Genomic DNA, 21784 nt, shown 5'->3' on the forward strand with positions numbered 1-21784 from the left:
AGATGGATGAGACAAATTTGGAGTTTTGATTCATTTAGTTCATCTTTTGAAGTAAAACCAGCCCGTTCTTGTGTGTAAAATCTTTACAGTTCTAAAAAAGACGTATTAATAATATAATTAAAGAGTAGGAGCACAACATGCGTGACCTGCTGCAGGGACTGTTCCAATAATAGATGTTGTTAGTCATTTGTTCAAACACAATGTTTTAGTTCTGCATTATCGATGCCTGTAATGACACTTGCAAGTACAGCATGCAAGGCAGAATGACTATGGCAGTGTTTACATGTGTGTTTTTACCTTACTCGACACAATATGTTTGAGTCAAAGATGAAATGACCCTCTCCCTCTCAGGGTTTACATGGTTTTAGTTTATTGCACTCGGGATGAGCTGCTGTTTACGCTACGTCATGCAAATTAAGGCCAAATGTCATTTTTGTAGTGATGTTGTTATCTGTTGTTATGTTGTTTACAGGTAGTACATTTTAGGATAGTTTCATAAAACATATAAATCACCCTAGAATTGTCTGCTAAATGACTTGGTATTGATAAAACTGACATTAGAACCTGTCCTAACTCAGGGCAGCACCAACCCACATACCTTGCTGTTTTAATCAGGTGCCCACCACAAATTAGTTTGGCTTGGTGAAAATCATGGTGGTGCGTCCCGCAAAAATTGTACTGACTGATTTCACTGACTGTGAAAATATCACACAGCAAAAAAATATTTAAAAAAGACAAACATCAATTTATTGTACATCACTTTTGAAAATAAAAATATATTTGGTCTCCTGTTTTCCGTTTTGAATGCCCAATTTCCATTTGTGTCCCTGCTGCGTGTGTCCCTGCTGATCTGGAAAAGCTCCTCTGGTTTGATGTGGTCGATGCCTTTCATGATTTTGAAGTCTCCTCTGTTCCAGGGTGAAAAGGTTCAGTTCCCTCAGTCTCTCCGAGTAGGACTTTCCCTTCAGACCTGGAATAAGTCTGGTTGCTCTCCTCTGAACTGCCTCTAGAGCAGCAATATCCTTCTTGAAGTGTGGAGCAAAGAACTGTACACAGTATTCCAGATGAGGTCTGTACAGTCTTAACATTACTTCCCTTGTTTTAAATTCTACACTTTTGACAATATACCCTAGCATTCTGTTTGCCTTTTTTTATTGCTTCCCCACATTGTTTGGATGGAGAAAGTGAGGAGTCCACATAGACTCCTAGGTCTTTCTCATGCGTTAGTTCATCTAGATCTGTACCTCCCATAGTGTAATTATAGTGGACATTTTTGTTACCTGCATGTAATACCTTGCACTTGTCCACATTGAATTTCATCTGCCAGGTGTCAGCCCACAACTGAATATTATCTAAGTCCCTCTGAATAGCCTGTGCTGCCAAGATTGTATCTGCTGAGCCATCTATTTTAGTATCATCTGCAAATTTGCTAACTATCCCAGAGTCCAGATCATTAATATAGATTAGAAAAAGCACAGGCCCTAGTACTGATCCCTGTGCAACTCCACTAACAACCTCACTCCAGTTAGAAGCAACTCCTCTAATCGACACCGTCTGTTTCCTAGACATCAACCAGTTCATAATCCATCTACTTACATTACCCTGAATGCCTACAGCTTCCAATTTGAGGATCAGTCTTTGGTGTGGAACCTTATCGAAAGCTTTTTGAAAATCTAAGTATATCATATCATATGCTTTCATGTGATCTACAGCTGCAGTTGCATGTTCAAAAAATTCTAATAAATTAGTAAGACATGATCTGCCTTGTCTAAACCCATGTTGACTATCTCCAAGAATATGGTTTTCATTAAGATGCTCCTCTATTTTCTGTCTAATCATTTTTTCCAACATTTTACAAGTGATGCAGGTGAGACTGATTGGTCTGTAATTTCCTGGCTCAGTTTTGTCCCCTTTCTTGTGGATTGGTATGGTATGTTCTAAGTGTCATTTGGAATAATTGAGTTCCAAGTACTGTTGGAAATATCCCATCTGGCCCAGGTGATTTGTTGGTTTTTAATTCTGCTAAAATATTTAGTACCTCCTCCTCATTTATCCTGATCTCTCTTAGGGTTTGACTAGACTGATTGTCAACCTGTGGCATGTCATCTGTTTTTTCTTTTGTAAAAACCTCTGTGAAATACTCATTTAGAACATTTGCCACATCTTGTTCGTTTTCCAAGATACCTCCATTTTTGCCCTTTATCTGTTTCACTTCCTCCTTTATTGCATTGGTTTTAGCTCCAAGAGCTATGTTTCTTTCTATTTCCCTCTTTGCTTTCCTGATCCCTTTCTTAAGATCTCTTTGCAGCTCAACATATTCAATGTATTTTGTTTCGTAACCATCCCTTTTGTATGCGCTATACAACATTTTCTTCCTCTTGATATTTTTTTGCATACCTCTATTAAACCATTTTGGCCAGTGTTTTTTGGTCCTCAATTTGCTAAGTTTTGGTACAAATTGCTCCTGAGCTTCAAGTAGTATATTCTTAAAATATACCCATCCATTTTCAACTGACTCTGTATCCAATGTGCTCCAGTCTACCTCTTCTAAGTGCCATCTCATACCTTCAAGGTTTGCTTTTCTAAAATTGTAGACCATTGTTTTAGACTTGGACCTTGTTTTTTGAAAGAATGCCTTAAAGCTAATCATATTGTGATCACAATTTGCCATTGGTTCTCTAACTGCTGTCCCCCTGACTCTATCTTGGTCATTTGAAAAGATCAAGTCAATACATGCACTCTCTCTGGTTGGTTCCCTGACAAATTGAGTTAGAAAGCAGTCATTTACCATCTCAACCATTTCTATTTCTGCTTCTGTAGTCCCCACTGGGCTTTCCCAGTCTAAGTTTGGGAAATTGAAATCCCCCATTATAACAGCCACATCCTTGCTACATGCAGTCCTGATTACACTGTACAATGCACCATCTTTCTGAATATCTGAGTTTGGTGGCCTGTAACACACTCCTACCGCTAATCCTCCAGATCTCTTGTTCAAAAGTTTCACCCACAAAGATTCTGTTCCGTTACTGGGATCTAATACAAGTTCTTCTGCCTCAATGTCATTTTTCACATATAATGCTACCCCACCCCCTCTTCGATTTTGCCTGTCTCTCCTAAACTGTGTGTATCCTTCCAACTTGTATTCATCCCCATCATTTTCTGTAAGCCATGTTTCTGTCACTCCTACAACATCGTAGTCACATGCTAGCACTGTGGCTTCCAAGTCTAACATCTTGTTCCTTATACTCCTGGCATTGAGGTACAAACATTTCAGGACTTTCCTACTAGCAGTTTCCCTTGGTTTTCTTTCCTTAGAGGAACATCTCCCATTGTCAGAGCTCCCTGCCCCCCTGGTTCCTAGTTTAAATGATTCTCAATTTCACTGCACATACGCTCTCCCAATGCATTAGCCCCCCTTCTGTTTAGATGTAGACCGTCCGGTTTTTACAGGTCCCATCTATCCCAGAAGAAAGACCAATGCTCCATAAACCTAAGCCCCTCTTCCCTACACCAAGCTTTCAACCACGTGTTAAACTTTCTAATCTCTGCCTGTCTCCCTGGCCTGGCACGTGGTACCGGAAGTATTTCAGAGAAAACTATCGTGGAGGTTCTGCTCTTTAGTTTTGTTCCTAACTCTTTAAATTTGTCTTGCAGAACCTCTGTCCTACCTTTTCCTATGTCATTGGTTCCAATGTGGACCATGACCAGTGGATTAACCCCGGCTTTGGCCAGTAGCCTGTCAACTAGTTTAGGGAGATCTGCAACCTGAGCACTAGGCAGGCAAGATACCATGCGGGTCTCCATGTCACTAGAACACACTGTGTGATCTACACCTCTAAGAATTGAGTCTCCTACTATAACTACCTCCTTCTTCTGGGAGGGAGTGGGCACCATGGTGCTCTGGTGCTCAACTGCCCCCCAATCACCCTCTGAGCCATCACTGTCCAACTCAGTGTCCAGCAGTTGGAACCTGTTGGGCAATTCAAGCTCAAGCTCAACAAATGTGCTTTTCTGCTTATGTTGACATCATTACGACATTGCCCTCTCGTGGACAATAAGGTTAGTACAAATATTTGACATGATAAAAAGTGAAATAAAAAGGTTCCCACTATAATATACAAACCGTAGTTTCAGAAAGTTTGAATCTGATTGTCTCCAATGAAAACTGTAATGTCAAGTTAAATTATTATAAAACAGAACCTGTTAAAAATAAGATCAAACCGTCCAGAGTGCGTTTATTGTGCACTTAAAAAACATTTCACACTTTTATCCCAATTGATCCCAAAATTCTTCTACAAATGAATCCAAAAAAGTGTGAGCGCTCATGTTATTTTCGGTATAAACATGTTTTAGGTCGAGTTCTTGTTGCACAGATTTACGCAGTTCAGAAATCTGTGCTGCACAAACGAGACCTAAATGTTATGATGATGTTTATGCTGCTGTGCGGCACTATGGGAGATGGAGGTAAAGTTAGTTTTATATTCAAACATTCAGACCCTTCAACAGACATTCTACAATAGCCATTTAAAGCAGTAGAAAAAAACACCAAAACCAAATCATGTGATTCATTCTAAAATTGTCTGGCATACTTTTACAACCTTTATTTTGAATCAAAATTCTACTTATTTAATAGAAATAAAGTCAATAACATTGCATTTAAGGCAGTCAAAAATCAATAACTAATTAATGGTTTGTTACAGAAACCTCAAACTCAAAAGTGAGAGAGAGAGAGAGAGAGAGAGACGGCTGGGGAAAGCTCCAGCTCAGGTAGAGGCCCCTTCTATCGGGGGTTATTGCACCCCATCAAAATCTCCCCCAGACACCTAGCCCCCACTCCTGCAGCACCACATTCAACTAGGACAACAGCACCCCTACCAGTTACAATGAGCGCACCTGCAGCCTTCCTGCCAAGGCCTCCACACTCATCCAGCCACCCCCCCCTCCCCATCAAAACCTGCCCCAGCCTTGTCACACCTACCTTAAGCAGCCTGCTGTGCAGTGCTGAGACTCCAACACAGGGAGCCGCAGTGCAGGGTTACACAGCAACGGCTCTCTCAAAAGCCAATGAGCCCCCAGCATCTCCATGTCTCTCTGCACCTGCACTACCTGCCATGCATTCAAGACACTACAGTAATAAGGTGGAACCCCTCTGAGATCCAACTGAGATATGTCTGTCACAAACAGCTGCCTGTTCAGCTGCAGCCAACCCCACTCTGCACAAGAGCGCCCAGTCCTCTGAGAACAGTAGCTTCCTCACCAAAAAAATGTTATCCAAAAATGCGGGACACAGTAAGTCTGGTCTGGATGCATTAGGGATCCTGTAACTGGACAGTTGGCAAGAGCCTTTGACAAGATCTTAAAGTCACAGCACAACAACGACATAGGTCTCAGTTGGGGATTGAACATAAGTCATCCTTTTTTTAAAGAGAAACATAATAACTGCTCTCCTGCAGCTCAATGGCAGCTCACCGTCCAGCACACCCTCTTCAGCCACAGAGCCTTATAGAGCTCCACCAGAAGCCCTTACACAGTGCTGGAGCTTTTCCATTGTTCAGGCCCTGCAAGGCAGCACTGAGCTCCTGCAGTGAGATGGGCTGCTCCAGCTGGGCCACACAGGCTGCAGGGAGCTATGGAAGACCCTGTGTGAAACTCTGCACTGCTGCCCATCCCATCCTGCCTGCGCCTCATACAAAGCACTATAGAAGCCCACTGCATACCGACACACCTGCGCCGGCGCACACTGCTCTATGCCCTGCGGCGTCCGCAGGCATCAAATGATTTTCAGCTGTGCAACTTTCTTCGAGTCCAAACAAAATACATTGTTGGTGCATCAGCCTCTGCCAAACCCTGAAAACGGGACCTCTTTTCATTCAGGTCAATAAGGAGCCTACTGTCGGCACCCAGCTCTATGACTCTCTGGAGAGATTCAATGTCCTCTTCCAATTTTGCCAGAGCTGCTTTCACACTTATTGTGTAATGGCAGACTAGGAGGGGCAAAGAAGAGTCGAAACAGGCGAGGGTCGAGAGCTGGCAAACAGGATCCGTGAGAAAAGGCAAAAGAGCCGTCAAGGGGGCAGGCAGGAGATCAGGAGATCGTTCAAACAAGGCAGAAGAGGGAATCCAAGAAACAGTTGTCGGCACAGACGCACACAGGCACACGCACGCAAAAAAAACAACAGGAGAAACATTTAGAAATGACAACACAAGGTGCTGCGGAATGTCAATTGAATAATTGTTGCTGGTGAATGAGAAAGACGTTAGAATTCAGGGGATGACCTCTGGTGGTAAACAGTGGGATTGTGGAGTGAGGATGACACATATTGTGACATTACTACATTTATTTGTACTTTCCCAATATCCCACCACTGGTTCACAGATAAGATCACACAAAATCGCCCTTTTGTTGAAGCCAGCGCTGCCAGAAAACTTTAAAAACCTCTACAAAATGTGCATTATTGAACAGATTGTTATTAAAATTCCATTACGGGCTGTGTGTTTTAAAAGCAGCATCCAAAATCAGATAAAAATGTAGGAACAATTCTACAATTCAGAAAAAGTCTGTGATGATAATTACAAATATAAGCCTATCCAGTCGAGCCGAAGAAATAAAACTACTACTCTTTACCCAAGTGTATTGTCTATGATGCAGGTTAGAAGCTTTCCATACATCTACTAAATTATTGTGAGTAATAACTGAAAGCAACTCAATGTGGTTCCTATGGTTCACCACGGTGGATCTAAAAGATGCTTGCTTTCACATCCCCATTGCGCAGGCGCACAGGAAGTTTCTCCGCCTTCGAGGGCCGAGCATTCGAGTTTGCTGTTCTGCCCTTCGGCCTGTCGCTAGCCCCTCGCACTTTTTCCAAGTGCATGGACATCGTGTTAGCTCCCTTGCGTTGCCAGGGGGTCTGCGTCCTCAATTACCTAGCAGACTGGCTGGTTTGTTCTCACTCGAGGGAGCAGGTTCAGAGCCAAACAAACCTCATTCTAGGCCATCTCTCCGAATTGGGCTTCTGGGTCAATCGAGTAAAGAGCCGCCTGACGCCAACTCAGCATGCACAGTTCCTTGGACTGCACTTTGATTCTGTTGCCATGCTCGCCACCCTGGAACCAGAGAGAGTTGCCTCTCCCTCTTCCAACTGAGAGCTCGTGCCAGAGGCTGCTGGACCTCCTAGCGGCAGCATTACAGACCCTGAACTCCTGGTGGCCCAGTTGACTCGAGGCGTTGCCACGTCTTGGGCCCTTTTTCAAGGCGCGCCCTTGGACAACATTGTTGTGGCTGCAGCTTGGGTTTCGCTGCTTACATTGGTCCGGTTCCACAGGTTGTATGTGACTGGACCGGTCCCTTCCATTGGGAACCCGGTGTTGGCTGCAGTCGAACCCCAGTAGCCCACGGGCTCTGGCTCCTGATTTCCTCTCCCAGTCTGTCCCTGTTAAGCACATCCTGATAGAGCTATTTGAACCATGTCTTCCCTTCCACCGGACTATGCCTTCCAGTCGAGCACACACGCAAGCTGCTCCTGGACTTGCTGACAGCCTGTCGATGTGTTCCAAGGGTCTGTCATGCGGCCTACAGGTATGTTGCCTTACGAGGCTGCCCTGTATATAGTTTGTTCATTATTGCATTGTTGCGGTGGTACATTCATCTGGTCTGTATCCCACTCTGTATATATAACGTGTAAACATCAGGACTGTGGCTCCACTCTAGCTTGTGTAGACTGGAGCTCACTGCCGCTGTTCCCAGCTGATGGCGCTCGAGTTGTTCTCACTATATAGTTCCTTGGTCAGCAGGTCTGTTGCCTGCTCTGGCTGTGTGCAATAGAGTCCGCTGCTGCTGTCCTCAGTGGTAAGCACTTATGGGCTCTTGTGTTCCGCTGTGTACATAGTTAATTTGTCAGCACAGTAGAGCTAATGTTGCCCTGCGCTAGCTGGTCTAATCAACAGGCGTCAACTGCTCCTGTGTTCCGTGGGAGGCACATGAGTTGGTTCCTGCGCCCCGTCGGCTACTCTGTGACTGTGTACTGTGCAGGCTGGGTACTATGTTGTGTTTCAGTGGGTCTATGGCCCCGCACCTATTAGATCAGGGGTCCAGTTCCATGATAATGCGTGGAGGCCGCACATGTTGCTTGATTGCCCGCGCCAGATATGTACAAGTAGATTACGGTCTCGCTCCTACCTGCACTAGTAGAGCAGCCGGCCTTGCTATTGTAAGCAGAGGGTGTAAGAGTTAACCTCTGTAGCCTCACTTTGTATATGCTGATTCTAGACAGTTCCCGGTAAGAACATGACTGCGGTCCTGCAGCCCTGTGGGGCCCCTGAGATTACTGTCTGGAGTTGTGTTGCCGAGGCCCCCTAGCAGTCACCTCGGGGCAGGGTCCCTTATCAACTCGGTGCCTCCTCCCTTGCGATGGTTTTGTTATACAGTAACCCCTCCCCCTTGGGCAGTGCTTCCGACTTGAAAGATAATTATAGGTTGCGAATGCAACCCCGGTTATCTGAGAAAGGAAGCACTGCCCAAGGGTTGCAAGGTCGTGCAGGAGTCATGCTCCTGGCAAACGAGGATGAACTTGCGCAGACATCACGTTTTATAGAACAGGAAGTGGGAAGGGACCAGTTCTGAGTGACGTGTGCAGAGGGGCCAATGGCAGCTTTGATAGAGTGACGTTTTTTGATCGGGTTCCTACGGAAGTGCGCAGCAACCCCTCCCCCTTGGGCAGTGCTTCCTTTTTCAGATAACCAGGGTTGGATTTGCAACATATCGTTTCTCTCTGAAACAGACACCTGAATCAGATTTGAAGGTGACTTCTGCCAATCCTTTTCCACAGATATTTTTGAGTAATGTAACAGGGTTAAATTGAAATGATTGTGTGTTTCATCAAACTTAGTTTAATGGATGACATTATTTTCATTTTAAAATACTGGTAGAATCCTCCTTAATATTTCATTGATAAGGTTAATCTATACTGTTTCCTCCACGCTTGCAGGTAAAACCAAACCAATGGAAAAAATGGGGGTGAGTTGTTAATTTTATTTTACTTTTCTGCTGAAGAGTGTTCCTTTTCTAAAGTTTGTGGATTTCTTGTTGTATATATACAAACTGTACTGGACCAAAAACTATGACAATACATAATAGCATGCCTCTGGTTTCAATCAACCTAATTGCAATGTAGAATGTAGAATTCACAGTGTAGAATTCCATGACATCACAATATCACCCCCACCATCAGACTGCCTTGCAATTCTACTACATCAGTAGTACAATTTTATGACATCATAATGTCATTCTACTTCCAGAGTATGCTTTAGTGTCTCACCACTGACTTGACTCCATTCCAGTCTGATCAACACAGCAGTGAAGATCTCCTTCTGTGAAACATCTATCTTTCGGTGGTAATTTATACATTTCGTTCTTGAGCCGAGTTTTGAAACCCTTTGGTGAGTAAGATCCATCTTTGTCAGGGGTAAAGGCTTAGATGAAGTATTTTTTACTGTACATTTACAAGTTTATTCTTTCTTTCGTTAACATAGTGACGAATGTCTGTGAAATTGCCCGAGACCTCCCAGAGCTGCGAGCTGAAGCGCAGGAGAGAGGAGATGGGGACCAGCAGCAGCAGGGCGCCTGTTGCCACGGACGAGGATAATGATGAGTACCAGCTGGTGGATCATGAGATGCTCTGCTCCCAGAGAAACCCGTATGAAGTCCTGGAGTTCCTGGGCCGGGGCGTCTTTGGCCAGGTGGTGAAGTGCAGGAATCACCGTACCGATGAGATCGTGGCCATCAAGATCCTGAAGAACAAACCCGCCTATGAGCGGCAGTGCCTGATTGAAGCCACCATCCTGGCCAGGCTGAGCAGAGAGAACCCCGACCAATATAACCTTGTCCGGGCTAATGAGTGTTTCCGGTACAAGGGCCACTTGTGCCTGGTGTTTGAGATGCTAGATCAGAATCTGTATGACGTCCTTAGCTTCGGGCCCCTGCCCCTCAAGTACATCAGGCCCATCCTGCAGCAGGTCGCCACTGCCCTGCTGAAGCTGGAGACTCTGGGGATCATCCACGCTGACCTCAAGCCTGACAACATTATGCTGGTGGACGCGGCCAGGCAGCCCCTCAGAGTCAAGGTGATCGACTTCGGTCTGGCCACCCATGTCTCGGAGGCAGTGCGCTCTGCCTGCATGCAGGCCAGATATTTCAGGTAAGGCAACGTGGCATTGCGTTTTCTAAATACTCCTTCTAAATACTTCAGTCTGTTGTGTTTACCTAATGCGCTTTGCACAGAACACATGAAGATGTATAGTTGTTAAGCACAATATGGCCAATGTCTGTAAAATATGGGAGTGAACTTAATTATAGGAGACCAGAGGAAAAAAAAACTGCATTCTCGGAAATAAAACATGTACTGACCTTAACTTCAGCGACACCCTAGCAGCTAAAGATGCAACATTTATAAATGTTTATACTAAATATAGTTAATATAGAGTCAGAATACAATACAATTACTATAGAGAGGGGTGTTTCAAATGAAACCAGGGAAATATGCCAAGAAGTAAAGCCAAATAATACAATGTGAGATCGAACATCAAATTCATATTATTCCTCATGTTTTCCACGCTGTGGGTTTTGTTAAAGCAGGCCTTGGTTACAGAGTCACCCTGTCTGAAATCACATTCTTTCTTGCCTCGTCCACACTGACCCACTGCTTCTATATGTCCTGTCTCTGCAGGGCTCCAGAGATCATCCTTGGCCTGCCCTACAATCAAGCCATTGATATGTGGTCGCTGGGCTGCATCATTGCAGAGCTGTTTCTGGGGTGGCCTCTGTACCCCGGGGCTTCGGTGTACGATCAAGTAAGAGCTGGAAGCTGCCTTTCCTGTCTAACGTCTAACAGAACTTGCACCTGAAAGAGTATTGAGCAGTAAAGACAAGAGTCCTCGTCTCTCTTCTGATGTTCAAACGAAAGGCTTTTGATCAAAATTTGTTCTCTTCCTGCAAAAACAGTAGGCATGATTTTTAAAAGCCTGATATATGTGTGTCCAAATAATTTAATTTACATTCTCTAGTACATTCTCTGATATGTGTGTTTATATATATATTTATATTTATGCTCAGCACAGGTGAAGATGGAAAGGATTGAACTTTTAACAGGTTTTTGATTTTCCAGCATTACTCTCAGTGGCTTTTGATTGATTTATTTTTGTTTTTCTAGATCCGGTACATAGTTGAGATGCAGGGTTTGCCTGCGGAGAACCTGCTGAGTGCTGGGACGAAGACAGGAGAGTTCTTTAAGAGAGACTCGGCCAACTCCCTGTGGAGACTTAAGGTCAGACCTTATAACACATTCAGGCTATAGCATTCAAAGAGACACATTTGGTCTTGTTAAAACATAAACTAAACTTAAAAAATAAAATGTAAATGTCCCTATCTGTATATTAACACACAGACGCCAGAAGAGCATGAGGGAGAGACGGGGATCCAGTCAAAGGAGCAGCGGCTGTACAAGTCCAGTGGTTTGGATGGCATGGCGCTGGTATGGAGCCCCTCAAACACTGGGTCATATTTACTGTGTTAGCACCTGGAGAAGTGCAGGCATCTCATTTTCACTTATACATTCCTATGTATTCGTTGGCACATTTCGCAAAGGTCTAGTAAACCTCCAGTTGTATTGGTACGAGTCACAGACTGAGTCACAGATATTGAAAGGCTTTTAACTGAACACTCTACAGTTTACTGCACTCTTACTGAGGTATAACTGTCTTGGGAAAGAACAGGCATTATGAAGAAATCTTAACTCCTCTAATTTGACTCCACAGGTCCATATGCCAATGGATCTGGATGGGAATGACTTGATGGCAGAATTGGCAGACCGGCTGCAGTTCATTGACCTGCTGAAGAGGATGCTGTCGATGGACCCAGAGGACAGAATTACCCCTGTCCAAGTCCAGAACCATCCCTTCGTCACTATGACTCATCTATTTGAGTTCCTCCCCAGCACACAGTATGTTTTAATAGGGGTGCGGATAAAAACAAAAGACAAAAACTGCCAACGTTGAAGAGTGTGCTCTTAAAAGCCACCTTGTGTTGTGTCTCCTGTAATAGGCAGGGAATAGCTGTGGAGCTGAATCTCCAGAGACACTGTGTTTTCACTTGATGAATATGCATCTTGGCAATGGGGTCTTTTGTGGGGAAAGAAAAATAAGAATATCAATCCGTCAATACCAGGAAAGCTTCTGAATTGTACTTGTTAAAAACAACCGTACACTAATTTTAAAGCTAGTGCTCAGAACGTGGAGATACTTATATTAACACATCTCTTCCTCTCGCCTAGTGTCATGTCTTGTGCCCAAGACATGGAGGTGTGCTATAGTCGGGTCGATACCAGCACGACCTACAATTGCCAGCTCCACGCAGCCCTCAGCACGACCTTTAACAGCCAGGTCAACACATCCCCCAGCACGACCTACAACAGCCAGGTCAACACAGCCACCAGCACGACCTATAACAGCCAGGTCAACACATCCCCCAGCACGACCTACAACAGCCAGGTCAACACAGCCACCAGCACGACCTACAACAGACAGGTCAACGCAGCCTCCAGCATGACCTACAACAGCCAGGTCAACGAAGCACCCAAGGTGAGTCCCAAAGTTTTTTTCTTTGTTTTCCCCTTTGTCTGTCCTGCAGGAGTGATAATGTAGGTGTGAGAGACTGAGCAACATGTGTCTCCAGGAAGTCCATTTGAGTGATGAAGCTAATATTAAACTGGTTAATACAGGTGTTTATTTCACCCATGATGTTTTAGTGTAATTGTTAAATCAGTTACTGTTTATCCTCATTTTGAATTTGACTTTTAATTTAAAAAAAAGTGTTGTATAGTCACAATATCACTATAAAAGTCTGCACCGATAATTATATACTAGTCTCTAGCATTTCAGTTCACTGACTGCCACTCTATAACACATCTCAAAAGCTATATATTCAGAGCTGATTCCGTCATCCAGAAGGATTGACTCCTGGTCTCATGCAGACCCCTCAGAGCTAGGGCCACATCTCTCACTTTAGTGACCATGTCAGCTCTTTGGTACGGCCCTCAGTATTGCAACTGGCACTGAGTATTGCTGGAGTTATAAAGGAGGTGGTATGGAGAGAGAGATAGATATGTATTGTTCCCTCTCCGTTCAGGAGTGAAAAGGGTCGATCTGTGTGGGCGTCATTATTTAGGAGGGTGAAAGGAAGGCAGACAATGCTACTGCAGTCAAATAATTAGCTCTGCTTGAATCCAACACCCTCAGACATGTGGAGATGGATGGACTGCTGTCGGTCGGGTTTGGTTTCGTGTCAACTCTGCAGACAGGCGCTCTCAGACTCTTTTTCGTGACTTTGCACAGGCGCAGCAACTTGTGGCAGCAGAGGAGAACAACAGGCAGTCGGACAACATCACCCCCTCCAACGCACAGGCGCCGGCAGCGGATGTCCACCTCTACAACCCCCCCAGGCTGGGCACTATGGGCAGGGCTCGGGTCACCACGCGGGCCAGGAGACCCATCCCCCCCGCCCTGGGCACAATGGGCAGGGCTCGGGTCACCACACGGGCCAGGAGACCCATCCCCCCCGCCCTGGGCACTATGGGCAGGGCTCGGGTCACCACACGGACCAGGAGACCCATCCCCCCCACCCCAGGCACTATGGGCAGTTGTCAGCTCACCACGTGGGCCACAAGAAAGTGAACTTTGCTGACTGTAAATAAAACTGTAAATTACAGAATGTCAACTTTTGTATTTTGTCATATTCTCCAACTTTCATATGGAGGTGTTTAGTCTCCGAGAAATTCATTCATTCTTGTGAAGTGAGTGATCAGTGGAAGACAAACTTGAAGACCTAGTAGATAAATAGGAAGAGATCTTTTCAAGGAACAAACTAGATTGTAGTGAAGCTAGAGGCTCTGTTCACAGAATGCGAAACAGAAGAGAAACAAGTACTTGATGAAATGGAGAAAAGGGCATTATTAGGAAGTCAAACAGTGAGTGGGCTTCGCCTTTAGTGCTTGTATGGAACAAATCTGGGGATCTACATGTCTGTACTGATTGTCGTGAGTTGAACAGGCACACATTAGGGATGCTTATCCACTGCCTCATGACTTAAAATATGTCCCAAGTGTAAAAAATGTACACTACCAGTCAAAATTGTATGAACACGTCAATTTGTTATAGACATTTTTGCAGTTTAATGTCTCAATGTACTAAATTAAAGCATAGAGCAAATAAACAATTGGAGATAAAAGAAGAAATCATGGAATTGTTTTGTTAAACAAAATTTAGCCCCTTACATCTCAGATATTCAGAAAGATGTTGCATTGTGACCTTAAAAGGGCACCAAATCCATGTGCTTCTCTTTAATCCCATGTTCTCTTAATCTCTTCATTGTTGTGTTGTTCGCCAAGTGTTTGGTATCCCATGAAAGATGAGACTCTAAGCTTTCTAAAGATGTGACAAAATTGTTTTTTATTCCACCCCCTGCATTTACTTTAATATTTTACTATAACTATTTTCTAATGGTATTATAAGTATATATTATAGTATAGGACTATTAGTGTGTATGTGTGTATAATTATACAGATGGGTGACAATGGAAAAAACAACATAAAGTGTCTCAGTAAGGTGTTGGGCACCATGAGCCAGAAGAACAGCTTCTTCTAAACAATGTGAGGAAGCAATACAAAAGGCAAACACAATGTTAGGGTATATTGTCAAAAGTGTTGAACTGAGAACAAGGGCAGTAATGTTCAGTCTGTACAATGCACTAGTTTGAGCTCATCTGGAATACTGTGTACAGTTCTGGGCTCCACACTTCAAGAAAGATATCGCTGCTCTAGAGGCAGTTCAGAGGAGAGCAACCACACTTATTCCAGGTCTGAAGGGAATGTCCTACTGAGACACTGAGGGAACTGAACCTTTTCACCCTGGAACAGAAGGAGACTATATGGGGACTTGATCCAAGTCTTCAAGGTCATGAAAGGCATCGACCACATCAAACCAGAGGAGCTTTTCCAGATCTGCAGGGACACATGGACCCGGGGACACAAATGGAAATTGGGCTTCAAGGCATTCAAGATGGAAAACAGGAGACACTACTTCACACAGAGAGGCATCACAATCTGGAACAAACTCCCCAGCGATGTGGTTTAGTGCTACTGGTGGGTGATGTTTCAAATAAATGACAAGTGCTGGACTGAGAGCAGTAAGAGAAATCAAAATGACTGGTGTACTTTGATACATTTAAAGCTAAATACCAACAATGACGAAGAAATACTGTTTCAAAGCTTTTAGGAACTTGCTTCTGTGGAAGGAGAATAATTGCTGAACTTTCTATGATACGTCCTTGAACACTTGGAACACTTGAAGTGGAATGAAGTGATGGGTTTCCTTTTGTGAATCTGAAAATGTTTTGATGGAGGAACCAGAGATTGGAACAGAACAGACTTTGAAAATATATGGTGATTTGATGGCCAACTCACAGTTCCACAGATGAATGCTTTATTTAACAGATATGTTCAATATACAGTACTGTGCAAAAATTTTAGGCAGGTGTGAAAAAATGCTTTCAAAAATAAACATGTTAATATATTATATTTATCAATTAACAACATGCAAAGTGAGTGAACAGAAGAAAAATCTATATCAAATCCATATTTGGTGTGACCATGCTTTGCCTTCAAGACAGCGTCAATTCTTCTAGGTACACTTGCACAAAGTCAGGGATTTTGTAGGCATATAGCCAGGTGTATGATTAAACAATTATAGCAAACAGGTGCTAATGATCATCAATTCAATATGTAGGTTGAAACACAATCATTAACTGAAACAGAAACAGCTGTGTAGGAGGAATACAAAAAAAAGCCAAACTCAGGTAACAATGTGAGGTTGCTGAAGACCGTTTACTGTCAAAAGTCATACATCATGGCAAGACTGAGCACAGCAACAAGACACAAGGTAGTTATACTGCATCAGCAAGGTCTCTCCCAGGCAGACAGGGGTTTCCAGATGTGCTGTCCAAGCTCTTTTGAAGAAGCACAATGCAACGGACAACGCTGAGGACCGTACACGCAGTGGTCGGCCAAGGAAACTTACTGCAGCAGATGAAAGACACATCATGCTTACTTCCCTTCACAATCAGAAGATGTCCAGCAGTGCCATCAGCTCAGAATTGGCAGAAAACAGTGGGACCCTGGTACATCCATCTAGTGTCTTGAGAAGTCTGGTCAGAAGTGGCCTTCATGGTAGACTTGCAGCCAAAAAACCATACCTCCGACTTGTTTTGAAGACAAAGGGTGGTCACACCAAATATGGATTTGGTTCATTCAGTTAATTGATAAATATAATCTATTAACATGTCTATTTTTGAAAGCATTCTTACTTTACAGAATTTTTTCACACCTGCCTAAAACGTTTGCACAGTACTGTAAATATATATATATATATTTACAGTACTATTTTTTTTTTTTCACATTTTGCTCAGTCTCATGCATTTGATTTAGGATTTTATTCCTCATCAATGCTGCATACTCCAGAGTTTTACCTAAAATCACTATTAAAAATACAAAAATGAAACATCATAATTGGTTAAGTCTCCACCCCCCTGAGTTAATACTCTGTCAGCAATTACAGTCTGTTGGGATCGGTCTCTGCACAAGTAGATTTGGCAATATTTGATCATTCTTCTTTACAAAACAGTCCAGGCTTTGTCAAGTTTCTTGGGGAGCGTTGATGGACAGCAATCTTCTAGTCATGTCACAAATTTCGATTGGATTTAGGTTGGGGCTCTGACTGGGCAACTCTAGCACATTTACCTTTTTGTTTCTTAGTCACCATATAGGTAATATATGTATGTGCGTGTTTTACGAAAACCGTGCCGTAAGAGCAAGAATTTACACTATACAACAGCCCTAATTAAAGCATGATAACTGAAGAGCCAGTAGACAATAAAATGCATAATTCTATTGAGGGACAGTTTGAAGTAGTTCAAGTAAGAGCAGAATATAGGTAATAGTCACATCAGAGCTATGTGCAGTGCAGTTGGTGCAATTTTATTATTTTGCATCTGTGGTATGTTATTGAACGCTGAGTAAACATTGGATTCCTGTTGTCAGACTGGTACATTAGCTTAAGGCTAAATTGTGATCTGACAACACTGTATAAGGTTACTGTAACAATGTTCAGTAGTCTATGAACGCATTGTAAAAATCAATAGCCTCGTCCCATGAAAGTTTCTGAAAGGTATTATCTCAGAAGTAATATCATTACATTAAATAACTAACGTTGTTAAATTGTGGTTAATTCAATTCAAATACATGTTCAAGGCGTTAGGATATGGTAGGTAGAAATGGCAATAACATCATGGAACATGGCTGAAATGTCCTGAAAAGGTCCTGATAAGATTTGTTTTAAAGGGTTGCAACCCTGGAAAGAGGAGAATTAAGATTACAGGTGCTGTCAAGGAAAACAAAACTCATGCAAAGCTGATTGAAATTGTGACAGTGTTGGGGGTAGGTAGGCCCATCTAGTGCATAAATCCAATTTCCCCCCCATATAAACCATAACAATGATCTCAGAATTTTCTATGAATATACCCCCCCACCCTCAGCTATAGCACTTTATTCTCTTTAGATCTTACCTATAAGCATGGCCAGACACTCATTCTTGTCAGCTATCTCAGTTGATTTGTCTGCTGTCTCCAATTCCTGTGAATGTGAAGCAAGAGCACTGCATTACAAACAAGACAGCTTCTCCTGACGCAGAAGAACACAAGATCTCTGTTTGGGCAGGTATCAACTTTGAATAGATCATTTTTAATTTCAAATCTGTATTGATTTATATTACTGCACTTGGATAAGGGTGTCTGCCATGAAATAAATAAATACTGTGCGCAGCGATCGGTAATGTCCGTACCTCACTGGAAGATGGTCTGAAGCTCCCAAAGCCATACATTTTGAGGACTTCCCTCACCACCACCTTGGGGATCTCACGGATGTGGCCAATCTTTCCAGAGACAGTGCCGGCAGTCCATCACCAACATCTCCATAATGTTGAGGTAGACACGGCTGGCTGCTCTCTTCACCTTGACAGCAGCAGAATCCTATGTCTTCCTATGAAACACGAACTGGAACCATCATGGACAGCATTTTTAGAGTTGGAGAAACCAAATGTCATACAGGGATTCTACCCCATACCTATAGGATGTTATGAACCTGATTCAAAGTAACAAATGATTGCAAATTGTTATATTTTAAGATATGGTCATATAAAGCAGCACTATTCATTCCCAATCAACCTGCATATCCTTGCCATATTAATTTATTTTATTATTCTTATGCCTAATATTATATTGAATGGAAGGGATCCCCAGTGTCATTATCCTAATGACCTACCCTCAGCCAAGAGAAAGCCCATGGAAGCAAAATGTATAGTATCAATTAAAACATCCATTATTATTGCACTGATCATAATTGATCGTATAGTGGCACCCAGTAGCACCCAAGATGATATCACCCATAACCTGCTTAATATCTCAATAAAAGCTCAATAAGTACAAGACCCAAAATAAGGTACAGACATCGAAATATGTCAATCGCGATCTCAATTGACCATAAATGTTCAATTAGCATCAATTAGCCCTTCCCCCACAGGTAACATACAGCTCTGGACCACCACAGTTGTATGCACACATTTCACAGACAAGAGATACAACAGGGCAAGGAGGGTCCATAATATCTACAAACCCAATACTTCCTTTTTCTTGTGTCCCCTTCAACACTAAAACAAATACACAATACTCTGTGCAGTACAATGTCTCACTCCACACTGTGCCGCTCCGCTCTCCTGCCGCAGCGCTGGGCCCTTGTCTCCCCAGACTCTGTAGTCCGGGCGCTCCCGGGAGAGACAGTGGTCCAGGCCGGTCCACACCGAGACTCCTGATTTAACAATCAAAGATAAATAACATCACTTATACAATAATACACGATCTTCATCATTACTGTAAATAAATATAAAATGGCTACGTGATTCAAATAACATAACATTGAATGTATTTTTCATTGTTATTAATCATATGCGTCCCCCCGTCCCATGTATTGAATGGTTTAGTTTACAAGCAGCTGTATTGCACTGTTAGGGTGAATGACGTCAGAAACACGCTGTGTATGCGGTTCATGTTTAATTCATTATTCTCTCAAGGGATATCTCACGTTGTTGTTTCCTTATTTGTAAACACATAGGCTTATATCGATCACCATTACATGAGCAAAATCCTCAGAGCTCCCGCCCTACCAGCGCTGCACCACTGGGTGGATAATGAAGCCGCGGACTCGACAAGAAAGCGGCAAAGACGACTCTGTGAAGCAGATCACGATGGCGGGGTGTGGGTGCTGGGCCTGGCACACTGAGGTAAGACAGGTATACTTATTTATTTAATTCAGCAGTAGACGGAGGAAATGCACGCTGAATGAGGACCCCAGGTCATTAGAAATGTTAAGCATATTTGTAGGGTGAACTGAGATTTTTATTTTTAGCAACGTATTTGTAAGCTTTTACACAAACCTGCAGTTCACCTGAGGTCAGGGCCGGTTCTTGACATTTTATAAAATTTTACTAGTTATGTAATATATAGGATGATACCGAATATTCAAAATTTCAACTATTCATTAAAGATGGGCACTATCGTCAAGTGAATCTAACATTCGATAGTTAAAAAAAAAAAAAAAAATAAATAAAAAAATAATAATAATAATAATAATAATAATAATAATAATTGTATTTTAAACCCTGTACGGCTGATTGCCTCTGTCTGTAGCTGTAATGAAGACTGACGGCAGGGTGGGATTTGTTATTTCTTGTCTGTGATTGGCTGACAATGACAGATCTGCGCGACTCCGCCAATGGGATCAGTGGAATTCTGCAGATCTACGCAGAAAGGAAAGAAGAGCAACAAACAAACTAATATTATTAAAACACACACAGCCAGCTATTGCTATATAATTTGTTTTCACTGGAACTTGAACGCACAGGTATGTTTCTGAATTTATTTAATAAAGTTGTTGTGTTAGATGAGTATTTTAAAATAAAGTTCAGAACTTCTTGCAATTGCAAAAATTGTCACATTGCATTATTTCGCCTTTAATGTATTTTTTGTTAATGTGTTTCCAAAATATTGCAGCAGAGTCCTGGCGAGCTCGTTTCCACTTGATGACATTTTGGAGCTGCAAGTTAGTCTTATGTATTTATTTTACTGTAATTATCACCTCATATAAACTGCTGTGTATTTTGATGTGAAACTACCAATCAGCGGTTTCACAGACGCTGCTGCCTGACAATCCTCTATTCTGATTGGCCAGGACTGGATATGGAAGAATCCAATAACCGAGACCCAGTTTCCACTCCTGTGAGTCGTGACAGTACAGCTTGTCTTTAATGCATGTAAGTGTAGAAAAATATATCAGTTTATCAGTGCGATTTATGCTGGGCGGCAATCAACAGTTGTCAGATGCCCTCAGGGATTTCTTGTGTCTCGTCTTGACTTTTTACCTGTTCAGCTCTTTCCCCGCGCCCCCCATAAAGTTTGGGAAACCCTGGACTCACGTATAGGGATGTTACGGTTATGGAGGCCCTGCCTCCAAGGCCGAGGCCCTAGGCAATTGCCTACTCTGCCTATAGGTAGTGCCGGCCCTGCCTGAGGTATTGTGATTGTAGTGATTTTCTACAGGAAGAAAAAAGTCGAATAATTTGTTAGACATTAGTTCAATTAAATAAATAAAATACAAAAAATGCGTAAGCCAAAACGGCGATCCACCAGGTGAGAGTGGGTTTCAAACAACCGCGTGCTCGCAAAATTCCCTTGCCTGGCAATTAGATCTCATGATTTGATTTATTTCACTCTGAAATCATATATTCATTTACAATTCCCACACAACGTTAAACACAGAGATCCTATTGATCAGTGCTGACTCGCCTCCAGACAGCGGCTCCAGTGGGTCGGTGGGATTCTGCAGTTCTCAGCAACTCGAGTCCGACGGTTTTCAAACACAGCTCATAGGACGGGTCCAGTCTTGTCCCGTTAGCAACCACTACATTTAAATACACTTTGCTTTCAGGGTGAATGCAGAAAAGAAAAAAAGTATTTCTAAACAGAAGTAATACAGGGTCTGTATAGAATCCTTGCTGTTATAGCTACACTTTCCCCTTAGTATTTAATCTCAACCCTTCTCCAGACTCATTCCATGTGTGTATAGCTGCAGATGAGAACAAACAACCTATAAATATCCTGTGTCATATTATAGAGGACACCTGGATTTAAACCAGAGACCTCTTGATCTGCAGTCAAATGCTTTACCACTGAGCTATACCCCCTTCAGTTGCACAATATAATCACACATGTAATAATGCAGACAAATATCAAAAGCCCTGCGTGAAGAACCATCATTACTAACACCATTCAATTCCATCTTACGAGAAGGCAACTTACTGATTGAAGAACCTCATTTTACTCATAACAGCATGTTTTCGTAGGTGGCACCTGGAATTGAAGCATAGACCTCTTGCTCTGCAGTAAAATACTGTATGAATGAGCTATACACCGTTCAATTGCAAAAGAAACATTCTCATTATATAACAAAGGCAGAACTGGAAACCCTCCTTTATCTAAGGAATCACTATGGTGCAATTTTGACCAACAATAATAATCAATCAGCAGAGTGAAATTTGCCCCTCTCTCTAATACCCCACGTTTCTTCATATGCCA

At 42.8% G+C, this 21784-nt stretch overlaps 1 protein-coding gene and 1 non-coding gene across 2 annotated transcripts; one reads left to right on the top strand and one right to left on the bottom strand.

Moving 5' to 3' along the window:
* The first annotated feature begins 8949 nt into the window (after positions 1–8949).
* On the top strand, positions 8950–13722 carry LOC136717372 (homeodomain-interacting protein kinase 2-like). Its single transcript, XM_066694990.1, has 7 exons — positions 8950–10193; positions 10722–10845; positions 11205–11318; positions 11439–11525; positions 11809–11993; positions 12324–12630; positions 13384–13722. The coding sequence occupies exons 1-7, from the start codon at positions 9535–9537 to the stop codon at positions 13720–13722; spliced, it is 1815 nt and encodes a 604-aa protein (XP_066551087.1). The 5' UTR covers positions 8950–9534.
* A 7599-nt stretch (positions 13723–21321) lies between these two features.
* trnac-gca (transfer RNA cysteine (anticodon GCA)) lies at positions 21322–21393 on the bottom strand. Its single transcript has one exon. It is a non-coding gene; the product is annotated as a tRNA-Cys (tRNA).
* Positions 21394–21784: the final 391 nt, after the last annotated feature.

Source organism: Amia ocellicauda, chromosome 21, assembly GCF_036373705.1.
Source record: "Amia ocellicauda isolate fAmiCal2 chromosome 21, fAmiCal2.hap1, whole genome shotgun sequence".
NCBI lineage: Eukaryota > Metazoa > Chordata > Actinopteri > Amiiformes > Amiidae > Amia > Amia ocellicauda.